This window comes from Cyanistes caeruleus, chromosome 22 (genome assembly GCF_971803275.1).
Source record: "Cyanistes caeruleus chromosome 22, bCyaCae1.hap1.1, whole genome shotgun sequence".
Classification (NCBI taxonomy): Eukaryota; Metazoa; Chordata; class Aves; order Passeriformes; family Paridae; genus Cyanistes; species Cyanistes caeruleus.
The window spans coordinates 3,390,794-3,415,164 of record NC_141722.1 but is presented as its reverse complement, the minus strand read 5'-3'; the positions used below and the strand labels follow the sequence as shown (position 1 = coordinate 3,415,164).

The 24,371-nt window shown below is 40.3% G+C and overlaps 1 protein-coding gene across 17 annotated transcripts; it reads left to right on the top strand.

Annotated features, from left to right (window-relative positions):
* Nucleotides 1–382: 382 nt before the first annotated feature.
* Nucleotides 383–22,925, top strand: PER3 (period circadian regulator 3). 17 transcript variants are annotated; one of them, XR_015278731.1, is made up of 22 exons: nucleotides 383–695; nucleotides 1,773–1,924; nucleotides 2,481–2,596; nucleotides 3,414–3,615; nucleotides 4,542–4,590; nucleotides 6,299–6,441; nucleotides 6,802–6,880; nucleotides 7,476–7,582; nucleotides 7,826–7,982; nucleotides 8,856–8,985; nucleotides 9,384–9,509; nucleotides 10,040–10,166; nucleotides 11,238–11,382; nucleotides 11,998–12,125; nucleotides 12,571–12,774; nucleotides 13,391–13,639; nucleotides 14,154–14,890; nucleotides 15,351–15,537; nucleotides 15,992–16,157; nucleotides 16,731–16,911; nucleotides 17,520–17,670; nucleotides 19,010–22,925. XR_015278731.1 is itself a non-coding variant. In XM_086860613.1 (21 exons), exons 1-21 carry the CDS (start codon nucleotides 472–474, stop codon nucleotides 19,109–19,111), a joined length of 3,675 nt encoding a protein of 1,224 aa, XP_086716739.1. In that variant the 5' UTR covers nucleotides 385–471; the 3' UTR covers nucleotides 19,112–22,925. The 17 variants fall into 17 exon arrangements, 11 of the variants coding, with proteins under 11 accessions (XP_086716748.1, XP_086716739.1, XP_086716744.1 ...); XR_015278730.1 differs by having other exon boundaries at nucleotides 13,388–13,639; nucleotides 16,734–16,911; XR_015278729.1 differs by having other exon boundaries at nucleotides 13,388–13,639.
* The last annotated feature ends 1,446 nt before the right edge of the window (nucleotides 22,926–24,371 follow it).

Sequence of the window (24,371 nt, the reverse complement as noted above, 5' to 3'; positions counted from 1 at the left end):
TCGCGCTCTCCTCCAATAAAGCGGCTCCGACCCCGCCTCCGCCTCCTGCTCTGTCCGCGGGGCGCGCCGCACGTGGCGCGGGTGTGTGGGAGCGCGGCCGCCGCGTGCGCCGCGTTACGTAACGGCGCGGGGCCGGGGCGCGGCCCCTCAGGGCGCTCCCGGCCCGGAGCGGGGACAGCCCGGGGTCGGTGGGAGAGGCGCGGCCTCGGAAGGGCGGGAAGGCGAAGCGGAGGCCGCCGGGCCCCTTTGGGAGGCACCGCGCTGGCAGCAGCGAGCTGAGGGGGCGCGCGGCGGGGAGCAGCGCGGGAGCGCAGAACCGGCCCCGGTGACCGCTCGGCGGAGGCGGGGGGGGGGCAGCGCTCCTCCCACCGTCCCGTGAGGCGGCGCGTGCTCTCCCTGCAGCACCGGCGCCCGTAGCGCGGGCCGAGGGTCCGGCCGTGCCCTGCGGCAGCCGATGTCCCCCGCGCTGTGATGCTCGGCGGATCCGGGATGGACGCGAGCGAGCGCCGAGGCGGCAGCGCGGAGCGCGGCGCGGCCTGGGCTGGGGCTGGAGCCGGGCGGGAGGCGGCGGCGGCGCCCAGGGGGTCTGCGGGCGCTCGGTGCGCGGCGTGCGAGGGAAGCGGCTCCGGGCCGGGCGGGACCGAACTGCACAGCCCCGAGTCCAGCGGCGGCTCGGCCGCCGAAAAAGCCAACAGGTAACCCGGGCAGCGCGCGGGGATGTGCTGGGCCGGGCGGGGAGCGGGGACCCGGAGCGGCGCTCGGGCCCTGCGGGGCTCCGGGGGTCACGGGCCGCGGCGTGTGCAGGTGCGCCGGGCTGCTCGCGGCTCCCGTAAGCCGTGCCTCATTCTGACATCGGCTGAGCCGCGCACGTCAGCCACCCTTGGATAGCTTAGATGTCTACTTCAGCTAAAGATTTAATTTAAGCAGTACCAAAGCAGAAATTATTGTAATAACCTTTTTCGCGAGAGTTCAGAATTTTATTTTTTTTTTAATGTAATAAAGAGTTAAAGCACTGTAATGTATGTAGCGTTGAACAGGCATGTCTAGTTGCCACGCAATACTTACACTTATGTAATGGTTTATATAGTAAGAGTACGATATTAATGATAGTGTCAACTGGAAAAAAAGTTACTGAAAAAATGTCTGTATCTCGTCTGTAGGATTAGAATCTGTGATTTGACAGTATTGACTGATTATATTCTAGTTAGTGAAATAAGCAAATATAGGGAGAGGGAGATTTTATCTGTTAACAGTTCTGCAGCTGTTGAAATCGACAGCTGAAAAGGATGATGAAAACTTTGAAGTCACGAGGAATGAAGTCTTTGCATCAGGTGTATTTTGAGAACCTCATGGTTCCCTGAGATGCTTATAAACAGGTACAGCCTTCAAGGTTAGGAAAACTTAGAAAGATCAAGAATCAGCATTTATTTATTATTTTAATACCTGTGATATTTAGAAAATACAGAATAAACATAATCTTATTTTGTTAAGTTGCTAGGCATCTTAGCAAGCAGAGTGGTCTCGATGGGACTTTGCCATCCATGACACTGGAGGTGGGAAGGAGGAAGGTAGAGGAGAAAAGCTTCAATTGCAAAGAAGTGAAAAATACAACAGGAAATTTAGTGAATGAGCGTTAGAACATTCCTGGATATTGCATGACTCTGTAGCCATTCCCATAAAATGTTAGTGTAGGGAGTAATTTTAATTGGGTGATAAGAAAAAAAATCTCCTACACCAGAATTCTCTGGTAAAGTTTAACTTCTGTGTTACAGAGAGCAGCTGAATTGGAGCCAGTCCCACAGAGATATGATGATGATGATCCAAGAAATGAAAAGGTGTTTACCTGAAGAGAAAAGGAGTTCTAACAAACCCAGTACCATCAGTGCTCTCAACTACGCCTTGCAGTGTGTCCAGCAGGTCCAAGGTACGTGTGGAGAAAACCTGGAAGAACAACAGCATGATTTGCATAGATGTGTCTGGCAACAAGTAGCATTAAAAGAATGCATTCCAGTTATCCTGCAAGGAGTTGACTTCCTGAAACATAATGGTTTTGTTGCTAGTTTTTTTGTTAAATAACCTTGTTATCTTTTCTGTTGAGATACCCCCCCCCACTGCTTCTTTTTCTTCAGTCCCATAGCTAAGAGGTGCCTAATAGTAAACTTTTATGTATATTGAGAAAATAGTATTCCCATCCCACTTTGAAAAATTATTGGTTAGTTTGTGTTTTCCCACAGAACTAAGTAGCTAAAATTGTACTACTTCTTCGTGTTTGTTTTCTGTAACAAAATGAGATTATTCCAGTAGTATAATCAGTATTCCTTTTCCCTTTGTCACTGCACAGACCTTCTCATCTCACCTTGGACTTCACCAAAAAGATGACAAAAGTACAAGGGCTGTAAGAAATACTTTTGAAGTAGTCTCCTTACTGACTTCCTTGTGTTTGTTTTGCTTTTTCTGTTTTGTTTTTTTTTTCCAATTAGCAAACAATGACTTTTTCCAGGCTCTGAATGACCGAAGAGTGTTTCAGACAGATGTGGTGACATACAGCATAGAAGAGTTGGTGGCAGTTGCATCTGAACACACTCCAAAAAACACTGTAAGAATTCAGGCATACTCAAGGAGTAAATTCAATTTTGTTAAATTTAGTCTCCTAACATTGTTTTGTGGAAATAGCATGTGTAAAATTGAAGGCCTTTACATTTTAGCCAGACAGACCTTCAAGTTTTTAAAGATCAATCAAGATTGTGTCTTATATGTGCTGTGTCAGTACCCAATAATACTGAGTGAAGAAATACTATATTTTTTTTTTGCTAGAAGCAACAAATAGTTCTTTGAGAATTCTTTTACAGCAGAATAATCTCTTGAGACAGCAGAAAGTTTTTTAAATCAATCAGATCCATAGTTGTGAAGCACTTTTGGTTTCTATTTGTACTCTGCATTTAATTTTTTTTCTTGTTTTGCAATGTATGTCCTGCTTTCTGGTTCTGTTTTAAAGTGTTTCTTGAAATTCAGTACTGTTGATGATGTATCAAAAATATTGCTAATACTTGTAAAAATGCAAAAAAAAATATTGGAAAGCTCTGAGAATGTTTTTGTGTGTGGAATTGTGATGAATCCTCTGAAATTTGTGGAGGAGTGTATGGAGTGATAACCACTCATTCAGAGCAAAGATAAGCATTAATCTGTTTCGAGAAGACTAATGCAGTCTTACTAGCATTTGTAAATACTGAGTACACTGCTGTAGCATTGGAGAGTGTAGTAAATCAAGCACTACCCAACACATTTTTGAACCTCAGCCTGAGGTTGTGGTGGTTTGGGGTTGGTTGGTTTGTTTTGGAGTTGTTTTGCTTTTTATCCTTGTGTTACCACTACCATGTTTCAGACAACGATTGCCTTTAATGTTTGTTTTCCAGGACACGTTTGTGGCTGTATTTTCTTTGCTGTCTGGACGCATAGTGCATATTTCTGAGCAGGCAGCATCTATTCTGAACTGTAAGAAGAAAGTGTTGGACTCTTCCCGGTTTGTGGAGTTGCTTGTGCCTCAGGATGTGAGTGTGTTCTACACACACACTGATCAGTCTCACCTGCCCCTTTGGAACATGGAAAGTCAAACAGGTGGGACATGGCAATGCTCTTGAATGCTCTGTGTGTCTTTCTGTCTTTGCAGAATGAAGACAGAGTAGTAGTTCATTTTAAATGCTTACACTAGCAATATGCATCAGCCTTATTTGTTCATTTCCACTTTGAAAACTGGGGCTTTTTTGAAAAGAAAATAAGTCTGATTGTGAGCTTAAAGTTGTTTAATCTACACCTTATGGTTGCTTAGGTGCTTTGTCTTCATGATCCACTCACTGCCTGCTGTGAACACAGCTCATCAAACCCAAGTTTTAAGCTGATTTGATATTTAGTGCTGGATGTGTTTAAACAAGACTTTTGAGTCCTCTGTTCCTTGTGAGCAGTTCAAACATAGCTTGCAGGCCAAGGCAGTGTCTTCTGCCTACCTTGACATTGGGCTGATCTGGCATCAGTTCTGAGAAGTCCAAAGTCCTTGATATCAAAGGATATGAGACATCTGGTGGTTTTCAATGCCAGGGATTCCACAACTTGGATGCCAGTGATGTGCCTACCCAGCAGAGCAGTGGCACACCAGTGGAGTTGTGGTTTTCTTGTCTATATATAGGTTTTGTTACTTGGCTTATAAAGCCAGGAAATACCACCTTTCCTTTTCATAGTGATGGACTGGAGAAGGATTTTTGGTGCTTTGATTGGTTTGTTGATTTGGAGTTTTTTGTTTGTTTTTTGCTTTTGTTTTACTTGTTTGGTTGATTTTTGTTTGGTTTTTTTTTTAATATTAATTTCCTCTGAACTTAGTTCCAGGTCAGCCATACTATTGAACAGACAATTCAGTAGCTAATAAAGAGTAGGTTGTGAGACTTCAGTCTTGCTCAGAAAGTCCATAGAATGCAGAGTTTAAAATAGTTCTGATAGGTGTGACCTTTTAAGGAAATTAATTGACACTTTCAATGTGTTCATCTTATTAGCTTCTCCATATGAATATGCCCAGGTGAAATCCTTTTTCTGCAGGATCAGGTAAGTGCATTATTAAAGTTTCATTTCAGTGAAGGCTGACAAAGGGTGCAGTACTAGCAGAAAGTGTTCTATTGTCACAGCTGACCAGTGTGAGCTCATGAAACTCCATTACAAAATTGGCTTTCTGTGTTTGATATTGTCATCCAGTAGCACATTCTGAACATCTTTCCCAGAATGATACATAAACTTGCACTGGGACAGAAGGAAAACTGTTGATATGTTTTTCTCCTGGATCTATTGGTTTCCTTAAGTACTGTCATGCAGGAGAATGATCATGTGAAAAATTGCTGCTTCCCCTTTTACTGTTTGAGAGTGGAGGCAAAGAGTGTTTTGCTTGAGATTAAGATTGCTTGAGAGATTGGGACAGAAGCCTTAATGCAAACTAAGGTCACCTAGGTCCCAGTGTGAAGCCTGACTCCTGAGGCTTGTGAAGCCTGACTTGCTGCTGCTGTGAATGCTGTTTGTTACTTAGTACCTGACTAATCTTAGAGCTAAAGGAGGAAAAAAAATGAGATTGCCCTTCAGTCTTCAGTGCAGTTCTGTCCTGGACTTGGGTGATCTCGGATTTCAGTAAGAACTGTTTGCTTCTGAGCAGATACAACACTTACTCATCTTTCAGCTGGTCATTGATTCATTCATTTGTGTTTCTACAGCCTTGGCTCTTAAACCACCTTTGTCTCTTGAATGGTATAAGGGCATCTGAAATTGATATAGCTGGACAGATAACAATGTTAGGTTGGGGGAACTGGATACATAAACATTTTACAACAGTTTTTCTCCGTGTTTTTGTACAACATCTCTCTCTACTTCCCTTACGTAACAGATCTTTTGATTTTGTTGGCTTTATGAGTAAAAATATTTTTTCACAGGCACACGCTCTAGGCTTAAGTAAGAAAATGGTGTTTTACGAGTTAGACTTCTGCTGTATCCAATTTCCATTTGTATCTTTTGTTTTCCCAAAGACAAAAGTGTCAGAAGTAGTTTTTATGACAGTCATTTCTCTCTAGAAACATTTTACAAAACCAAGTGTGGAATAAGAAAATAACTTCTAGTGTGAATGATAATCTTCAAAAATTTAACTCAATTCTTTCTGTAAGAGCTGGGTATGATATTGAAATTATAACAGGTGGAAAAGCATTTTAGTAAGTGCCAATTCTTACTGCAGCTGTTGCAAAGCCATGGTTAAGATCTCATCAAGAATGATGCTACAGTTCAAACACATTCTAGGAAGACAAATTCTTTTGGAAGATAGAGTACAATGCACCAAGTCTGGAGCAGTCTTTCTTCTGTAGGTTTGTGAAAACTAGCCTTGAGGGAGACAGATATTTTAATTATTTTTTTTTTTCCTAAGAATGGTACAGAATAAACAACAAGCAGAAAAAGATCTGTTTAACTTGGAGAGCTTAAAACCAAATGAGTGGTTCTTGTGAATACAGTTGGACTGAGAGTTAGAAAATAGTCTTTAACCATTAGAGTATTTCTAGACAGCCTCTGAATTTAAGTGTTGGAGACAAAACATCTACTTGATCTCAACCAGGAGGGAGGTCAGTGTTGCTGAGTGTGTTGACCTTGGATTTCAAAGGAGTATGCGTAGGACATGGTTATTTGGGTTTGTGCTCAATATAACTTCTCTGGGCAGGGCTCTTGGCCCTGGCACACAGTATGTGAGTCTTGAAACTGGGGTGTTAATCCCTTTTGTTTTCCTCAGGGGTGGGAAAGATCAAGAACAAGAAGCACGTTGTTACCCCTTCCGAATCACCCCATACTTGGTCCATGTGTGCACTTCTGTCCGTGTGGATGCAGAATCCTGCTGCTTAGCTTTGGCTGAGAAAATCCACTCTGGATATGAAGGCAAGTCAGGATGCTCCACTGGAGAAAAATCCAAGCCAAAAAAAAATGCAGTGTATGAAAGTCTTCATCCTTTGTTTAGAACCTGTGCTTGTGTAATCTCACCTGTGTAAGTTGCAGCTTGTGTGTGCATGCATGCAAATCCAGAATATCTGTGCTGCCTTTGCTAGGCCCCAAAGCATTCAACCTCTACGTGTTATTTTTATTTTTGAGAGAAGTTTGTAGTACCTAAAAGTCTGTAATGTTTCTGTGAGTTACTGGTTAGAAAGCAGCAAACCATTATGAAGTTCAGGAACCAGTAAATATCATGAGCAACAGTAATGCCCAAGTTTTCTGTCTTAGTGCGTATTTTGTTTCTATTAGCTCCTCGAATTCCTATGGATAAAAGAATATTCACCACCACACACACCCCTGGATGTGTTTTTCTGGACATAGATGACAGGTGAGAGATTTGAGTTTTTCAGACCTGTGAGGTGTGTATGGAGAGGTAGAAAAAATCATTTAGTGATGCAGCTGGAGACCCAAGTAAAGTAGCTGAACTGTGTGATTTGCAATATGTAATTAAACAAAACAGTTTTGAGTTAGTCCACTCATGGAAAACATCTCACACTGCATACATGTAGTCTCCTTTGTTGGTTTAAAACACATGTTAAACAGAACTGCAGTCAGTTTTCCTTATTTAGGGCAATAGGGAGCTGTGGTAGCATCAACAGTGGAAAATAAGCATAATTGCTGACATTTTGCCTATGACCCATTGTCTTCAAGATCCGATTTTTTTTTTTCCTTTTGCATGTAAACAAGCACAAAACTGCCTGCAAATGTGAATATCTGTTAAATCTCCAGGCACAGAAATGTTTGTCATGGGTATTTGTGTCAATATTACAGTGCAGGATTATGAGATGGGTTGGGAAAATGTTCTGTAGCCTTAGTTTATTTCACTGTAGATTGTGCATGGGCACTTCACTGACCAGCAAAGGGTTAAGGATGGAAGTAGTCAAAACTTTATTATAACCTGTGATAATGTGTTTGGGTTTCAGAGCAGTGCCTTTGTTGGGTTACTTACCTCAGGATTTAATTGGAACATCCATACTGATGTATTTGCACCCAGAAGATCGTCCTTTGATGATCACCATTCACCGGAAAAGTAAGAGCTGCTTTTAGAGGAATTTCTGTTGGTTTTACGATGCTTTGTCATACCTTTATCATACTGCTTGACATGTGACTGATCAGCAGTCTAGACAAAAATTAACTAATTAACTCATGCAGTCAGTTTGAGATCAAAGTAAATTCAGTCCCAAAGTTCTGAGAACCCCAGTTATTAGTGTTTGTGCTTGCACTATTGTGTCATAATGTAAACTAAATCTTGTTTCTTGATTGTGTTTTTCAGTACTGAAATTTGCTGGCCAACCCCCTTTTGAGCACTTACCTATTAGATTTTGTACTCAAAATGGGGATTATGTCATACTGGACACCAGCTGGTCCAGTTTTGTGAATCCTTGGAGCAGGAAAGTTGTGTTCATCATTGGCCGACACAAAGTCCGGACGTAAGTCAGTTGTAGAATTGATCAAATAAAATGCTTTTTATTGATTACTCTGCTAAACAAAACAGTCTTAAGTACTGAACTAGAGACATAATCTGCTTTTGCAGATGTGACAACAGCCTAGCATTTGTCTTCAGACCATTCTTTCAGAACAGCATTAGTCTTGTTTATAACGTGTGAAAATAAGTTAATTACTTCGAAGTAAAAGGCAAAGCCAGCTTTTTATTTTAGCAGGTTTTTGCATAGTTGATGCCCAAATTAAAGTACCAGTTTTAGATGAGCAAAAGCTAAAAAGCAGCATAAAATTAGATCACTTTAACAAATAATTACCTAAAATTAATTCATGGTTGGCTCACCAGAAGAACCCAATTAATTGACCTTCTTTTGGCATATTTACTTGATACAGCATTTAAATATTTACCAAGGCAACGTCTTTTTAAAATGCAGTTAATATTGAACGTACAAATTAATTTTTCAGATGTTTCTCCTTAATTTTCAAGAAATTTGAAAATATGACTGACTGCCTTCTTACCAGGTTTCTCTTAGAGGAAATGGCTTTTGGGAATGGCCTTCTGACTTTTCAAAGAGATCTTTTATACATGATTTTATGGGGTATGAGTTTGCCTTCTGAGCGAAGGAGACAGAGGGGTAGATGTTTGTCAGCCTTAACTGGTGTCTCTGCTGGTGTATTGACTTCCCTGGAGTTTCCCTGCTCTCATAGCTCTGCCCCACTACCCCAGCAGAGCAGCTGTTGGGACAGATGATATTCCTCTGTGTTGACTCAGCAGAACAGTCAAAATAAAATAATCATAATCACTTAAGAATATGTTCTAAGTGTTTATAGCTATCTTTTCTTCATCAAATGAAAATGAACAGTGAAATACTGTTGGCTCTCTCCAGAAGCCCTCTGAATGAAGATGTCTTTGCCCCAAGGAGTAAAGAAACGAGCAGCGTGGAGAAAGAGATAAGAGAATTACAAGGACAAATTTACAAACTGCTTCTGCAGGTAAAGAAGGCAAAAGAATTTCAGAACACAGGCTGGCCTTCTGAGTGAGAGGCTAAAGAAACTTGAGTCTGATTAGTGGGCTCTTTTGAGGATGGTCTTTTAAAAGGTGTGAAAGGAAAGTTCTACATGGATACAGTCCCACCTCATTACCAAAAAAAAAAAATAATTTGTTTCATTTTTGCCAAGTCTTTATGTTGAAAGGTAATTAAGGTAATTCTGCATCTTGAATCAGTTTGAAGCATGGTAGAGAATTCTTCCTAAGTAAGTGGTAGAGCCCAGAGAAATACTGACTTTTCATTTGACTCTGTTTATTTGAAGTTCTGTGTTGCAAAGTATGTAGTTTTCTTCATTTTGGTCTCAGAGTATGATTTTTAAATTTTTTTTCCCCTCTCATACAGCCAGTTCACAGCAATGTTTCCAGTGGTTATGGAAGCCTTGGAAGCAGTGGCTCTTATGAGCACTACATCAGCATAGCATCTTCAAGTGACTCCAATGGGAACTGTGCAGAGGAAACACAGGAGCCAGTAAGTCTGTAAATGTGTCACTCCCTGCAGAGAAGTGAAAATACACCTGTAAAAATGAAAATCTTTACTTTGTACATGTGTGCTTCTCATTATGAATTTTACTGAAGTGGGAAGAATAAAACCATGTTCAAGCTAAATTGGTTAATTATAGTGTGCTTACTTTTGGTTTCTGCTCTAAATTTTGCTGACTGCTATAGAAGAGAGTGGAAGTAGTGCTGCCCTAATAAAAGCATTGCAATTACCTAGTTTCCTTGTGAGGCTCCTGAGTAAGTCATCAGCTTATTCCCACTCACAAGGCTTGGCACAGGTATTAAAACATTCAAATGCTGAGGCTGTTTGAGCTTTTCTCATAGTTAATTTACTTAAATTAACCATGATAATTGGATTAAGTAAGTTTACAAATACCAATAGATACCAGGCTTAGGCTGATAGTCTACTCCTTTCAATTTGAAGAATGCAAGAGCCCAAGTCAGCTCCTATGGCCTCTCTGTAGTAATTTTATTCTGACTTTGCATTTTTTGTGTCTCAAGATGACATTGCAACAAGTTTGTGCAGATGTCAACCGAATAAAGAACCTGGGGCAGCAGCTGTACATTGCATCGAGGAGCAAGCCACAGAATGCAAATGAACAGGCTGTGAACTCAGAAGTTTTGGGAGGTAAGTTAATGTAGTTATGATCCTTAAGGTAACATGAACTCCAGTACATCTGTAGCCATGAGTTTGGCTACCTGGTGTTACGGTAAGAACTTTAGATGGCCTTTTTTAGCATGGCTTAGACATGAGAAGAGGTTTGTTTTCTTTAAAACCCAAACAAACAAGTTCCCCACCCTCCTCCCAATTCACCCCTAAAATTCACGCCTCAGTAGATGCAATAACTTTTTAACTCCTCCTTAAAATATGGAGGAATATATCTGTCTCTTTCTAGGTTAACAGGCTTATCCTTTTTTGTACATTAACATTTTCTAGTGAAAATGCACACATGCTTGTAGCAAGTAATGAGGAAGCTCCCCTTGGTTACTTTATGTGAACTCCTAGAAATTATCATAGGCTGGACAATATGGCCCCACTTCCCACTGAAGTAGGGATTTAGTTACTGAGTGCTTGATGTTATATTAGTGCACATTATCTGCAGTTTGTTTGTAGCACAAATACATGGAAAAACCTGGATGCTCAAATATCATAGAGATCTGTATTAAAACATTTTTGTTTGTGATACTCTATATTAAAGTGAACTGCCGGTGTTGTCCTAGGGGATTGTACTGTCAATATTGATAGGACTCTGGCCAGTGTATCCATGGTATACAAAGCTGTGAATTACTGTTAAATAATGGGTTAAATTCTGTGATGTATAAATTGAAAAAAGAGTAATATTAATTACACCTTTATTTGCAGCTTAAATGCAGGGGGTTTTATACACTATTTTCTTTGTGTTTGCTTGCTTTTTCAAATGGATGTTTAAGGTGCTGTGGGGGGAGGTTGGCTTTTTTCAGGCATCTTTCCCCTCTCCTTTCCTTGCCTCAAAACATATAAATTGAGATGAAAACGCAGAATAAGTTTGTAAAGAGAGCTGTGCTGTCATAGGTCATACATCCTTATATCATTATGTGGATTCCAGTATATATTTGTGTGTGTGTATACACGTATATATATATCTATATATATATATCTGTGTGTGGGTAGTGTTCAGATGCCCTTGAGAGTAACCTTTAAAGGTTTCCTCTCTTCCAGGGAAGAGGCACACTGCTTCTTGTTTTCTTCAGACACTGAGAGGGGATAGCACAGAAGAACCAGGCAATACATTTTTTGATGATCCAAAGAAGACTCCACATGTTCCTTCCTATCAGCAGATCAATTGTGTCGATAGTATCATCAGGTAATAAGCTATGAAACCATTTTAGTGATACAAGTTTAAGATTAATTGGTAGAAAGTAAATATCCAAGCAGTTTGCATTGGCTTTAAACTGTCTGGGGATTGAGTTGTGAGATAAATTTGGGATTGTTTGTAAAGTTTTCTGCTTCTCTGAGCACTGGGATGGATTGCCCAATCTGAATTAGACAGCAATGAAAAGTTTAGGACCTAAGATTCTGTTTGCAGCTATTTGTTGACATTTGTCATTGGTGCAATAGGAATTTAAGTGAATTTTGATGGTCATAAAATGTCAGTGTCTTCTCATTATACACTCTGAGAACATCCATATAAAACAAAAAGTTGATATAACTTATAAAATGTTAATAACTTATAACCCAGTGGATAATGTAATCTTTTTTCTTTTTTCTTTTTTTTTCTTCCCCCTCAAAGAGTGATAGATTTTATTTAAAATACTACTTGGAAAGCAGATACGTGTCCAGAACTTCCTGCAGTGAATTTAAAATACTAGTTAACAACCTCTGGATCTCCAGTTTGGATTGTTCAAATGTTTGTATTTCCAAATGGAGAAAATACCCCCCCAAAGTAGAGAGAGCTTCCTGTGATATGCTTTCATTTCAGATATCTAGAGAGCTGCAGTATTCCAGCATTGAAAAGGAAATGTAAATCTTCTGCAAATACATCATCGTCATCTTCAGAAGATGACAAACAAGTCCAGCAAAGTCAGCAGGAAGTCAGGGCATTGGAAGGTAACACAGTGTACTGACAATCATATTAGAACCACAAAAACTGATTTGGGGTGTTTTTATATGTCACTGTTGTGTGTTCCAAGGTTTGTCCACTTTTTAAACTGTTGTGTTGCTAACAGTATTTCAGTAAATATTTAGTAAATATTTGCCTAAATTGCCTAGCTCTCCCAATTAAACATAAGCTAAAATGTTAAGTCTTTGAATGCATCAAAGAAACTCTTGTTTGTTGCTGTTAAATGAACCTTCTGTTGCTCACTCATTTTACGCCACATTTAGTATGTGCTGACATTGCACTGGCATGTAAATGTTTTTTTTAGTATATAAGACTGTCTTATTTAATAGTCTGCATAGTTACTGGTTATTTCTGAACCAGTGAGACTTGATGAATTGGGAGCATAGTGCTTGGAATGGATTTCCATGTAGAAACTTTGTCATTTGCCAATAGATACTGCTATGCTGTCAGCAGTTGAGTCCCACACGCCAATATCTGCTGGTCTGGAAGAGACGCTGAAAGACCAGACAACTGCAGGCATGGTGGGAGCTCCTCTGGCAGACCTGACCCTGTCCAACAAGGCTCCAAGTGTCATATCTGTCACCAGCCAGTGCAGCTACAGCAGCACTATAGTGCATGTCCCACACCCTGAATCAGGTACTGTTCACACTCACAAAACACTGACTGATATTTAAATTTACACAATGTTTCCAGCCTGAAGTACACGGTGAGAAAGCTTTGTTCATTTAAGGTATGTCCTCAGTGAATTTGAATTCTGAAATATTAAGGTACTTCTCAGGGTGCTGTGAAGAAAAACTTGAGCTTGGAAGTTTTTAGGGTATTTTAGTAAAATAGTTTTTAACACACTACACTGTTTCTTTTCCACTTGAACTTCATTGCATATACCTCAAACACAACAACGTGCTTTTGGCCATTGAGGATTCAAATAAAAATTACTATGGGGCCAATGTTGCTTCTTTCTGCATTAAAATGAAGTAAAAAAAAAAAGAGTATGTAGCTGCTATTGTGCTAAAAAAATATGAAGAAGTGCCTCTAACTTGAAAGTGAATTTGAAGTTTTCCAGACCATGCAAAGTAACTTGCTCAGTTGATGTTAGTGTAACTATATTTGAGTTGAAAGTGTGTTTTCTCCCTCTGCCTCTGCTCAGTAGGTCAGATGAGGTTGTTTACTGTGTAACACTCTGGCTTTTGTGGTAGTTGACGCCAGAAGGGCAGAGCAAAGAGTGATTTCTTTTCTTCCCTCTTCAAAGAAGTGACTACAATGGAGGATGCTGCTGTTGGAAGTGAACAAATTGAGCTGCCTCCTGTGAATACTCAGAGTCTTGCAGTGCTGCCTGAGGACTTAAAGCCAGTTGGGCTAACAAAAGAGACATTGTCAGCCCACACTCAAAAGGAGGAGCAGAACTATGTTGACAAGTTCCGACAGAGGGTCTTGCTCTCTCCATTTAGGACTTACCTTCAACAAGGAAGCAGAAGTAACAACAGACATTCCTGTGGACAAGGTAGGCAGCAGCTTTGAGAAATAAAAACTTGTTAGATGATTTACAAGGCTAACCTAGCCATGAAGTCTGGTTCTTCTTTGTGTAATTTAGTGAGTGTCTTATTGTGGCTGCTTGCAGAATGATTCCTTTGGATTGCCAAGATTTGATAGCAGCATTGCCCACACAGAAGGTCTGCTCCATCTTGGATCTTGCTATCTTAGACTTTACACAAAGCAGATAGCTAGTTATTGTAATAAAGCCTGCAAATCCCAGATAATTTGTTGCTCCCCTTGAAAGAATATAAAAGATCTGATTGGGATAAGCCAAAGTGATCAATAAGAAAATTGATGACATGAAGGAAGATATTGTAGATATGTCAGGAAATCCATCACTGGTTTATGGAAGAGTTATCCAGAGGAAAGTCAGATCTCTGAATAAGCCACACTCATTTATCTGGGTGTTTTTCCTCTTTTTTTCTCTTTTTTTTTTCCCTGGGTCTGTCATTTCAGTGAATATGTTTATTTTTCTTCCTCAGGCGATTCCCCTTCAAAACAGATCAGCCCAGCTAGCTGTAAAAAAGGAAAACATGGAAAATTCAAGCGCCAGAAACCTCAGAGACAGTGCTCAGATAGCCACTCTTCTAGTAAAAATAGAAATAGTCTTCCATGTGAGAAGAGAACAAATCAGAACCAGTTGTTCTCTCCACCAGAAGTGTCCTATCTGAGCTCCTCCAGCCTGAATGTCCATCCTCCTGTGGGATTTCCTGCCTGTTCGAATCCAGTGTCTACTTTTCCAGCCTCTTCTGAAGGAGAGCAGCTTGCCCTTCGCTCATTACAACCTCAGTCCATGTCCTCATCACAGCTGTGCTGTGGAACACAGTCATACCCAGTCCTTTATCCCCCAAACATAGGCTCGTTTATGGCTGTATTTTTTCAGGGTTTCCCCATGTATGCTCAGATGCCTCAACCTCTCTTGCTCCCTAGCCCTCAGTGTGTTTATCCACCCTCTTCATATCCATGCACCACACTACCTCCAGCACCCCCTCCTTGTGCTCCATCACCAGTAGCACCACGCTCTGTGGATCAGCCCTTTCCAGCCTCTCCTCACTCATCCGTGGAGGACCAGCAAGAGGGCCAGTGTGACCAGGCCCTACTGCTGAGCAGCTCACGGAGCAGCTCCCCACTTCAGCTGAATTTGCTTCAAGAAGAGCTGCCAAAACCTATGGAGCTTTCCATTAGTGCTGATGTTAAGCCACATGCAGAAGATAAATGCGTAAGTAATGAAGATTTTTATGTAGAGGAGGAACTGACTTTCACAGTGTTCTGTCACTAAAACCGGTGGTGATGATCTGTGTATCAGGGACACAGATTTTGTTAGCTGCTTTTTCTGTTGGCTGTGCTATGTAGGCTGCAGGTCACAAATAGCACAGGAGGTGGAGAAAGCAGTTTATACTTGTGCTTATGGGAACTTGTACCAGTACAGTGTGGGCACTTAGTAAATGACAGAAATATGAGATCTTCTGGTCTAGGCTGCCACAAGGCGCTTCTGCTCAGCATTCTGGCAGCAGCCTTTTCAATGGAACTGTCAGCTAGAATTTGGGGTTTGGGGCTTTTATGCATGTGGAACTTGGTTAGTGCTGCGCAATTTGCATCCTTTTTCACCCAGTCCCACAGTCTATGGAGAACCAAAACAAAGGGAAGATATTCTTCTAATTACTCCCTCTGTCTCCCAGGGATGCAGCTAATGAAAGAAGAACAGGGATCCGTGTGGGTCGGTTTCCATACATGGGCATAGAAAAGGCCTCTCCAACTTCCGCGGTAAACTCAGAGGCAGGAATCTGAGCTCTGCAGGCAAGGAAAAAAATGTTGCCTCCTGAATCCAGATTGGGCTGGAAAGGCTGGATCAGCTGAAACTGCAGGGTAGGGTCCTGAAAGGGGAGCTGGTGTACCTGGAGCTGCTGAAGCAGTCGCTTCGCATAGCGAATCAGGGGAAGACTCATTTTCCCTGTAGTGCACCTTTGCTTTTTGTGTATGGCTGCTTCACGCCATCTAACAGGATGTGAAGGGAACTGACTCCTCTCTTGTCAGCAGAAATTGTTAACTTTATGCAACCATACAATATCCTGACAAATTGGGGAAGTACCTACAGCAGAAACCAGTAAACTAGAGTTCAGATGCTTGTTGATTTTCACCCATGAAGAGTGTTATCCTGAGTTCTAAACCACCACTCATTTTCAGAGCTAAAAACTCCAAACCTGTTGAATTGATATGAGAACTTGGTCAACGTGTGACAAATTCAGTAACTGCATGAATTTCCTTTTGCATACTTAAATGTAACTTCTGTGGATGTGTTGGATCTGCTTTTTGTCTCCAGGATAATGATCCAGAAGATAGTGCTAACAGTGCTGCTCTTGAATTTCCTGACCACTCGTTGTACAAGGAGTCACAGTTGGGTTCAGGTTCAGCAGCATCAGGCAGTGGATCAGCTTTATCTGGTTCTTTAGTCTCTAGCTTCAACGAGACTTCTGGTCATGGCACAGGTAGGGAAGTCCCAAGATTTAGGTATTTGGTACTAGATGCTTGCTAACATATAATTAATAGCAGGATACTGTAGTGGGGATGGGAAATCCATGTAACATCCATGTAAGATCATTTACTCTTCATTGGCTTTCAGTGTTTGAAGCCAAGTTTATTTCAATCACTGTGGTTGGAAATGTGAGTCTGAGAAGCCATTCCTTTAACCTGGAAGTCACTCTTCATTTTCCTCATCATCATTTCTCTCTGCTAGATACTGTTTTACATCTTTATTGACTAAAGGTAAATCTGCCTAGAGCAGGATCTCTCAGAAGCAGAGAAGCTGAGCCAATTAATTTTGAGAAAAGTGAATGCAGTTTTGGAGATCTTGAATAATTTGAGAGAATGCACTTTATCTCTGAATTCTCAATAGGCAGTAATTGCTAGAGCAATCATTGGGAATACCTGTATTTGTGTTACAGAACTAACTTGCAAGAATACACTGGGGATGGTGTACTTTTTGTGCTGAATTACTGGGATTTTCCAGGCATCTGCCTCTTTTTTTTTTTTTTTTTTTTTTTTTTCATGGTCATTCTCAGCAGGTAGTGGGAAAAGCAGCAAGTATTTTGCCAGTAATTATTCTTCTGAAGCTTCCAAAGAAGAGAAGAATCAGGAAGCAGAAGAAAAAGGGACAGCTTATAAATCGAAACATGAGTCAGCCTGGGTGATGATGGATCACACACCTGAGAGAGTTCTAATGAATTACCAAATGCCAAACAGGTTGGAAAACATCAACAATTTCTGACATGTAGTTTGGAATTGTTCATGGAACTACAGGATTAAAGTGAGACTGTGGAAACAGCACACATACCAATGAAACTTCAAGAAGGTGTCTTAGATTATCTTTGTGCAGTTTAGGCCTGGTTATTTACTTACTTTTGCCTACTTTTTTCCCATTCCCCCTGTCTGTTAAAAGAAGGTAACATGTAACCTTTTTGCTGAAATATTAAGGGGGTTGGTTATTTTCCTGTACTTTGCATAAAGGGGTTAAACTTCAGGTTATTTGCAAGTTGCTTGTAATTAGCTTATACACATATAATTTGCAATTATATTCCACATGAAAAAAGCACCACATAAAGCCATAAAACAAAAAAAACCCACACCAAACAACCAAAAACTCCCAACAAAACCAACAGCAAACAAACCTCAGACTGTTAGCCCAGTGTTGAAAGCAGCCTTACAAAGCAAATAAGGTACAAAGTACAGTTCCCTTTCAACAGCTGATGCTGTCTGGGCTTCAGCCATAGATTGTGGTGAAGAGACTCTCAGTGTCAGTGCCTGCCTTGCTTGTGTAGTACAGTGTGCTCACAGGTATCTCTTCCCTGCAGAATCAAAGAGGAAGTTCTAAAGCAGGATCTGGAGAAGTTGGCAGTCATGAAAAAGCAGCAGCCTTGGTTTACAGACGGGCAGAAGAAGGAGCTTGCAGAGGTGCACTCATGGATCCGGACCCAGACTGTCCCCCTGCAAATCAGCACCCAGGTGAGCAGTGGGAGAGGAGCTGCAGCTCATCCCTGCCAGGGCTATCTTACAGAGCTGGGTTATGGGTGTCATAATTTCATGTAAGGCATCTAAATTTTGTTTTTTCCTCTTGTATTAAGTAATTTGCTCTTTTTCTTATAAAATTGTTGCTATAATTGAATAGCATATAGTGCTGGGATATCAGTAAAAATTAGATCAAGGAAGCTGAAAAATGCTCAGTCACAGAGGAGGGTCAGGTGTATTTTAAGAAACACAAAAATAGCCAGTTTTTTGTAGGTGTATTCATTCATTCCATCTTAATACTTCATTATTTTAGTGGGTGTAACTCTTGGGCACTCTGCTAAACTGCTTCTGGTTTGTATTGATGTGTGTTAGAGAATGTCCTAATCAGTTTAAAGTGCTCCCAGGTGCTATGGAGAATGGCAAGACAGATCTAGTCCCACAGAGACCCTATAGCTCCAGTGTTGAGTTGTATAGAAAATTTTAAGGCTGTGTTCATGTACTTGTGCACCAGAAAAATCTTGTCTGTTTTAGCACTGCATGTTGGGCTGGGGTTATCAAATGCAGCATTCTGAGATGTGGTATTTATTCTTGGAGAAGAAAACCTAAGACGGATGTCCTTGGCTATAAAACAAGACCAGAAAACTAGTCTTTGTTTTCCTAAGACCTCTTTGATAGCATGTGTCCTGTTGTGGTTAAAAACACTGTGTTTGATTCAGATAGCAAAATTATGTCTAGTGATCTTCTTGAAAATTCTGTTGAATGTTTATAATCTCAAATGTTAGAAAATGTATTGGTATGTAAATATTGCTATTTTCTATCTAAGGTCCTGAAGCTGTTCCTAAGCAGAAACTCGTGTTTCCAGTGCAGATTGTGATTTTGTAAATACAACCAGACTTCTGACAGTAGCAAGAATTACTGTTTGGAGACTTTGTTTCAATATTCTACCCTTTCTCAAGAATGAGAAAAATATCAATATACTCAGGCATTTCAGCTGTTTTTGTTGGTCAGTGTTGTTGCTCTTGAGGCTCCATATCTTCAATAAGGAGCTTGCTTATAAAGCTGAATGATAAGGTCTTCAAATTCAAGACAGTCACATGCCTTTTTATCTCAAAGGTAGAACTGTATGTTCCACTAATCAAATTAACTGACCTCTGAGGCAAGGGAAGTGGCAGGTACAAGTATCTGCAAGAACCTGTATAATCTCTGCTTGTAGAGAGATCTCACCCCGTTGGTGAGAGGTTTCAAGAGATTGCAATGTATCATTCCATGGGATTTGACCCTTTGAAATATACTCATAAAAAGAATTTAACCTAGTATTTCTTGCTTCTTTTCAAAGGGCTGTGTTACGTGTGACAGCAGGGAAGCAAGTTGTGAGGCTGCAGTGGCTGATGACAACATGGAAAACAAGGGAGAGCCACCTCCAGTCCTGCCACGCTGAGGACATCAGCACCTGTGTCAGTGCAACTGCTTGGTGTAATTCCCACCCTCCTTCCCTCTGGCTTTGCTCCATACCAGCAGTGAATCTCCATGGCCATCTCTTACCAACATGAGCAGTCACACATGAAACTCAATCTTCCTCTATTACCCCTCCACTCCTGGCATGACTCTGAAGACAATCTTTCAGTGGGAGGCTGTTTCGCTTTCTGACCTCATAGACTTGACACAGAATGGGTTATGTTTGTAACCTTTGACTGCTCAAAAATGAGCAAAATGCAAGGATTTTTTTAGTTTGGCTGTTTGTTCTTTTGAAATTGGCAATTAAGTGTGAAAAGATGCAGTGTTTAAGAACCTGTGGTGATGAATCTACTGTTCAGACCATATTTACTCTCCAAGTATGATGGACAAACTGAAGCCAAGCTACAATACTCTTCATTTTTGTTCAATATTTAAAGGTCTAAACTTAAGATCCAAATATTCTGAGGCTCTGAAATTGCTGTATTTCAGAGTATAATGTAGCTGGTTTGAGAATGCAGTAGGCTTTTTAAAGAGCAGCTGAAACTGGCCAGGTTATTCTGCGTCAAATGCCTTTTGCCAGCTTGTGCCCATCAAAAAGAAGTAAACTGAAGTGAAAAGGAGCATATTTTTCCCAATGTTTTTTGTGATGTGGGTTTTGGAGTTGAGTTGTTTTACAGCTTTTGATTTTAAAGCTGTTTTTATCAAGACAGATATATAAACTAATTGAGGATAACTGGTTCGCAAATACACAGCGATTAAAAAAAACCCAACCAACCCAAAAGTACTCAACCAGTTAAAAAGGCTCTGCTTTTTAAAAACAGACTCATGGAAAATTTTCTCTATTGAGGCAAGTAATTATCAATTAAAGTATTTACATGCAATCCTTTATCTTATATGTTGGTAGTGCTTGGGAAGGTGGGTTTGTATCTTAATGTTTTCTTTATTGAGTGGTTAGAGGAGTTGAAACCAGACATAAAAAATAGGAAATTATTTAAGCAGTTTCTCTGATTTGTTTTTGTTGTGGTGATGCCAAAACCAAAAAGAATTAACTTCATTTCTTCTGCTTTCAAAACTCACATGTTGTGGAGCTAAACTTGAACATCAAACCACATATTCATTATTTCTTAGCACTGTTGACTTCCTGCATAAGATACAACCTCTTTCATTGTAATGGAGTCTCTGGCTGTTGAAATCCATGGGTGAAAAAGGAATTTGTAGCTCAGAACGTGGTAATCACTTTCAGTATGTAAAAAGACTTGTTCTCATTAATGTCTCAAAGTGCTCTTCAAACAAGACATGCTTGGCTAAAAACCTGGCAAATTTTGTCTGATTTCCTCTCTGTTTATCAAAAGCTTGGATGTAATCAAATTTTCCTCGTGGTGTTATTAATCACCTTAGCTTTCTCAGCAAAGAGTTTTAGGATGTAGTATGTTATATACCCTTTTGTTCTGTGTAATCCTTTTGTTGCTGTGTGAAATATTTTTGTTGCTCTAGTTTCAGTTACTGGTAAGCTTCAAGGAAAATATTGTAATCTGCAGGTCATTGAAGGAAAACTATATTTATCTAAAGGTTTCTTTACTTGTAAAAGTCAGTCAAGGGACAATCTTTCTTGTTAAATTTTATTTTAAGGAAAGTTATTTTTACAGAATTTTGAGTTTTCAAGGCTAATTTCCCTCAGGCAGCATTCTTTTTATGGGTTTGGGGGGGTTTTTTCACTATTTTTGCCTGCTCTGTTTATACCTATTGGTTTCTATTTGTTCTAAAGCTACATTTCTTTGTCTTTCAGTTTTTTCAGCTTGAACTTGTTTTTTTCTTGTGTTGTAAATCAGCAGAGATCCACATATCCTCAGTGCTGCTTGTGTTCAAACTTCAAACACCTCTTAAAATAAGAGACTTCAGTAGGTGTTTACATGTAGCAGGTTATGTATTCAAGTTGGAAGATGTGGGCAGTATCTTACACCTTTCCTAGCCTTCTTACAGCATTTTCCAAACATGGTATTCTGCTTTATAACCACACTGCCTAAAATATTTGCTCTAAAACATGTAATCAGATACTTTGTGTAAGAGTTCTTTCTTGATTGGAGAACTTCTTAATTAACTTAGCTGTCAAATTAGACTTATGTACTAGAATCCATTCTACTTAGCTGTGCTTAAATTAAAATGATTGCTTTAATGCATTTTGAGACTTAGTGAAGTAGATTAAATTGAATATTTCAGGTAAGGAAAGCTGTCTCCTTCAAAATAGTTTGGAACCCTAAGCCAGAAGGAGAGTTATGGTAACAGTAGACTTTTGTGTCCATTATTTTTATTTCCTGAGTTTGAAAGTGTTAATTTCCCAAGTATGAAAATGAGCTGATTTGCAATGAATTAGCAGGCAGCCATGTCATCTCTCTTGTAAAACAGTGAGACTTAGTTCAGGAGAATGGCAATGTGTACCTAACACTTGAATAATGCTTTTGATCCATAGGTCCGTGAACATGTCAAAAAGATGACCATTATTATCCCAGCTGTAGAAAAAGAGGCAGAGACACAAAGGGCCATACCCACAGTTCATTCCAAATTCAGGAGTAAAATTTGGGAGTCTTCGCTTGCTGTATCCTGTGCTGTCTTTGCTACAAGTGATCAAGATTCTGTATGTAGAAACCTGATCATGTTACCTGTGTTTTTTGTTTGGAGATGTTAACCCTTCTGTACCCCCTACTGCTGTGAATTTGTGCCCAGTAGAATCACTGAGCAACAGAAAGCCCAGACAGTTTTTGAATTGCTGTGAATACCATAGACCCTCTGGCCATATATAATGAAAATTCATGTGCCTAGGAGTTTGAATTCCAAGTTTGTAATCCTGAATAAATCTTAGGTGTGAGATCCCTTTTCTGGGGCTATGCACGTCCTGGGTTATGGAAAATATTGTGGTGTGGGAGAATAATGTGAGAGGAATGAGCAGATGAATCAGTGCCCTGTGTGATGATGAGACAGTTATTTTACCCAAAATCAAACGGTCTTGGCTGCAAAATCAGCAGTTTTTATCCCCTTAGGATAAAAAAAAACCCCAAACTTTCCCAAGGTACTCTTTACCCTGCTAGAACCACAACTTCATCTTGCAATGAGATGCCTTATCAAGCCTTTGACCTCATTTCCATAAGTTTTCAGGAACTGTCAGTTTTTACTTCAGCTTTTACTAATCTTTCAGTCCTTGTAGTGTGCTGGAGTGATCACAGCAAGATGCAGTTCTGTTCAGAAAGGCCAATGGAGTGAGTGTTGCAGCCAGATTTTGCACCTGGCTCTTTTCGTTTCTGTGGCTTTGTTTTGCCTGGCAAAATGTTGCAGATAGTTTAGAGCTGCTTGAAAAATCACTTATTTAGTGGTCAGAGGGAAAACATGCTGGTACAGCACTGATGCAGTTACTACCCCCTGTGGGGGTGTCAGCAGTTTGGAAACCCTCGGAGGATTTCGCTGGCAATTTTTTTTGTTGTTGTTGTTGTATTCATAAATGTAGAATTATGTTTTTAAAAAGATGAGTTGTTGTGCAGATATTTTCATGGCATTGCTATGAACAGAAGGGACCCTCATGTATTTTTACAGTGTGGTAAATACTTGCTGAATGAGTAATGTATTGGTAAGTTTATCTTCCAACTGAATCGAGTTTTCAATCACAATTGAATGAATTTTTACATCAGTTGGTAGGAGTATTTTATTGAAACAATATTCAGCTGTGGTTGAATTTACAGTTGTGATTTTAACTGTACACTTTAAAGGAGCATCTGATTTTATAAATAAAACTGAAATATATGCTGCAACGAGCTGTTCAAATGTGTGTTTATTTTGTTCTTGTAGAAAATGTGTAGAAAATAGACTTTTAACAGAACACTCAATACCTTTTTTTGATTGTATATGTGTTGGGGTACAGTGAAAATAGCCATGTGGTGTCCATTTATGCTGTTTTGTTGAGGGATTTTGTGGTTGTTTTGTTTTTTCAGTCACACTCCACCTTGCCAACTCCAGGATATATTTTCTTTTCTAACTGTATCCCACAAGAGCAAGCACTTTGAGTGTGTGAAATACTACATCTGTATTTCTAAACTGCTGGGATTTGGCATGCAGGACTTAGAGCTTCTGTCTGTATTGACTTTTCTAAAAAAATTTTATTCTAGAGGAAGTACAGAGAAAAAAATCCATAGGTTTAATTAATGAGCATGTCTCATAGAGTAAGGAAGCTCTTAACTAATTGCAGAGCAACAATTTGTTCATCTTTTTCTCCTTTAAGGGACTTAACAGAGCTATGATTGAGTGCTTAAAGAAGCCTGCAGGAGAAAGGCAAAATCACTGCAGGGAGTACAAGGTACAGAATAAAAGTAACATCATACTGAAATTGGAAAAGAAAGAAGTAATCTTAGACAAGTACATAACTGAACTGCTCCTGATAAAGGTAGGTGATACAGTGCCTTGAAATACAGGCATCTTGAAAATAACGTTGGATATATCATTGCTGAGGGTTTATTGATTTTTTAAGGGTTTGTTGGTCATTTTAAACATTCTTAAAAATGTGAGTCAAGTTATCTATCCCCAAAAAATGAGAATAGATGAATAGGCTTGCGAAATGAAAAATGTTCAGGGTAGATCTGTGTTTTTCTTCAGAGATCTAGGCTTTATCAGCCTATTCACATTTCTGATTTGTCAATAGCGGTCATCCTGCCAGCTCAAGTTGTGGCTCACAGCTGAAAACCTACAGTTACACATTTGTGTGGATGTCAGAGATGAGCTGTGTGATGTACTGCTGTACTTTTGGCAGATGGTGAGACACTGGACCTGTGATGCTTCATCATCTCATTCTCAGAAGTAGTGGCCTGTATTTTCTGTAGTAGATTTGCTTCACAGCTGCATGATCCCTGTCAGGATATCCATCACACACTGCAGCTCTGCCCAGGGCCTGCCTGCTCGGCTCCCAGCTGCAGCTCCACTGTGCCCTCTGCTAGCAGTGCCCATGGGCTCAGGATGCTGCTGCCTGACTCCCCAGACACTCCTTCCCATGGAAAAGCAAACCTGCCTGGTTTCCAGACTCCTTCTACAGCCTGGTTAGTTCTCTGTGACAGTTCCAGCCCTGTTTGTGGCCTGCAGGAGCAAGGAAAAGCTCTGAACTGAAAGCTGGCAGGAGCTGTAGGTCACAGCAGGATGGGGGAGAAGTGGAGCTTGCCCTCCTGTGTCATGAACTGGCCAGGCTCTGCTCCTGGGCCCTGGACCTGAGT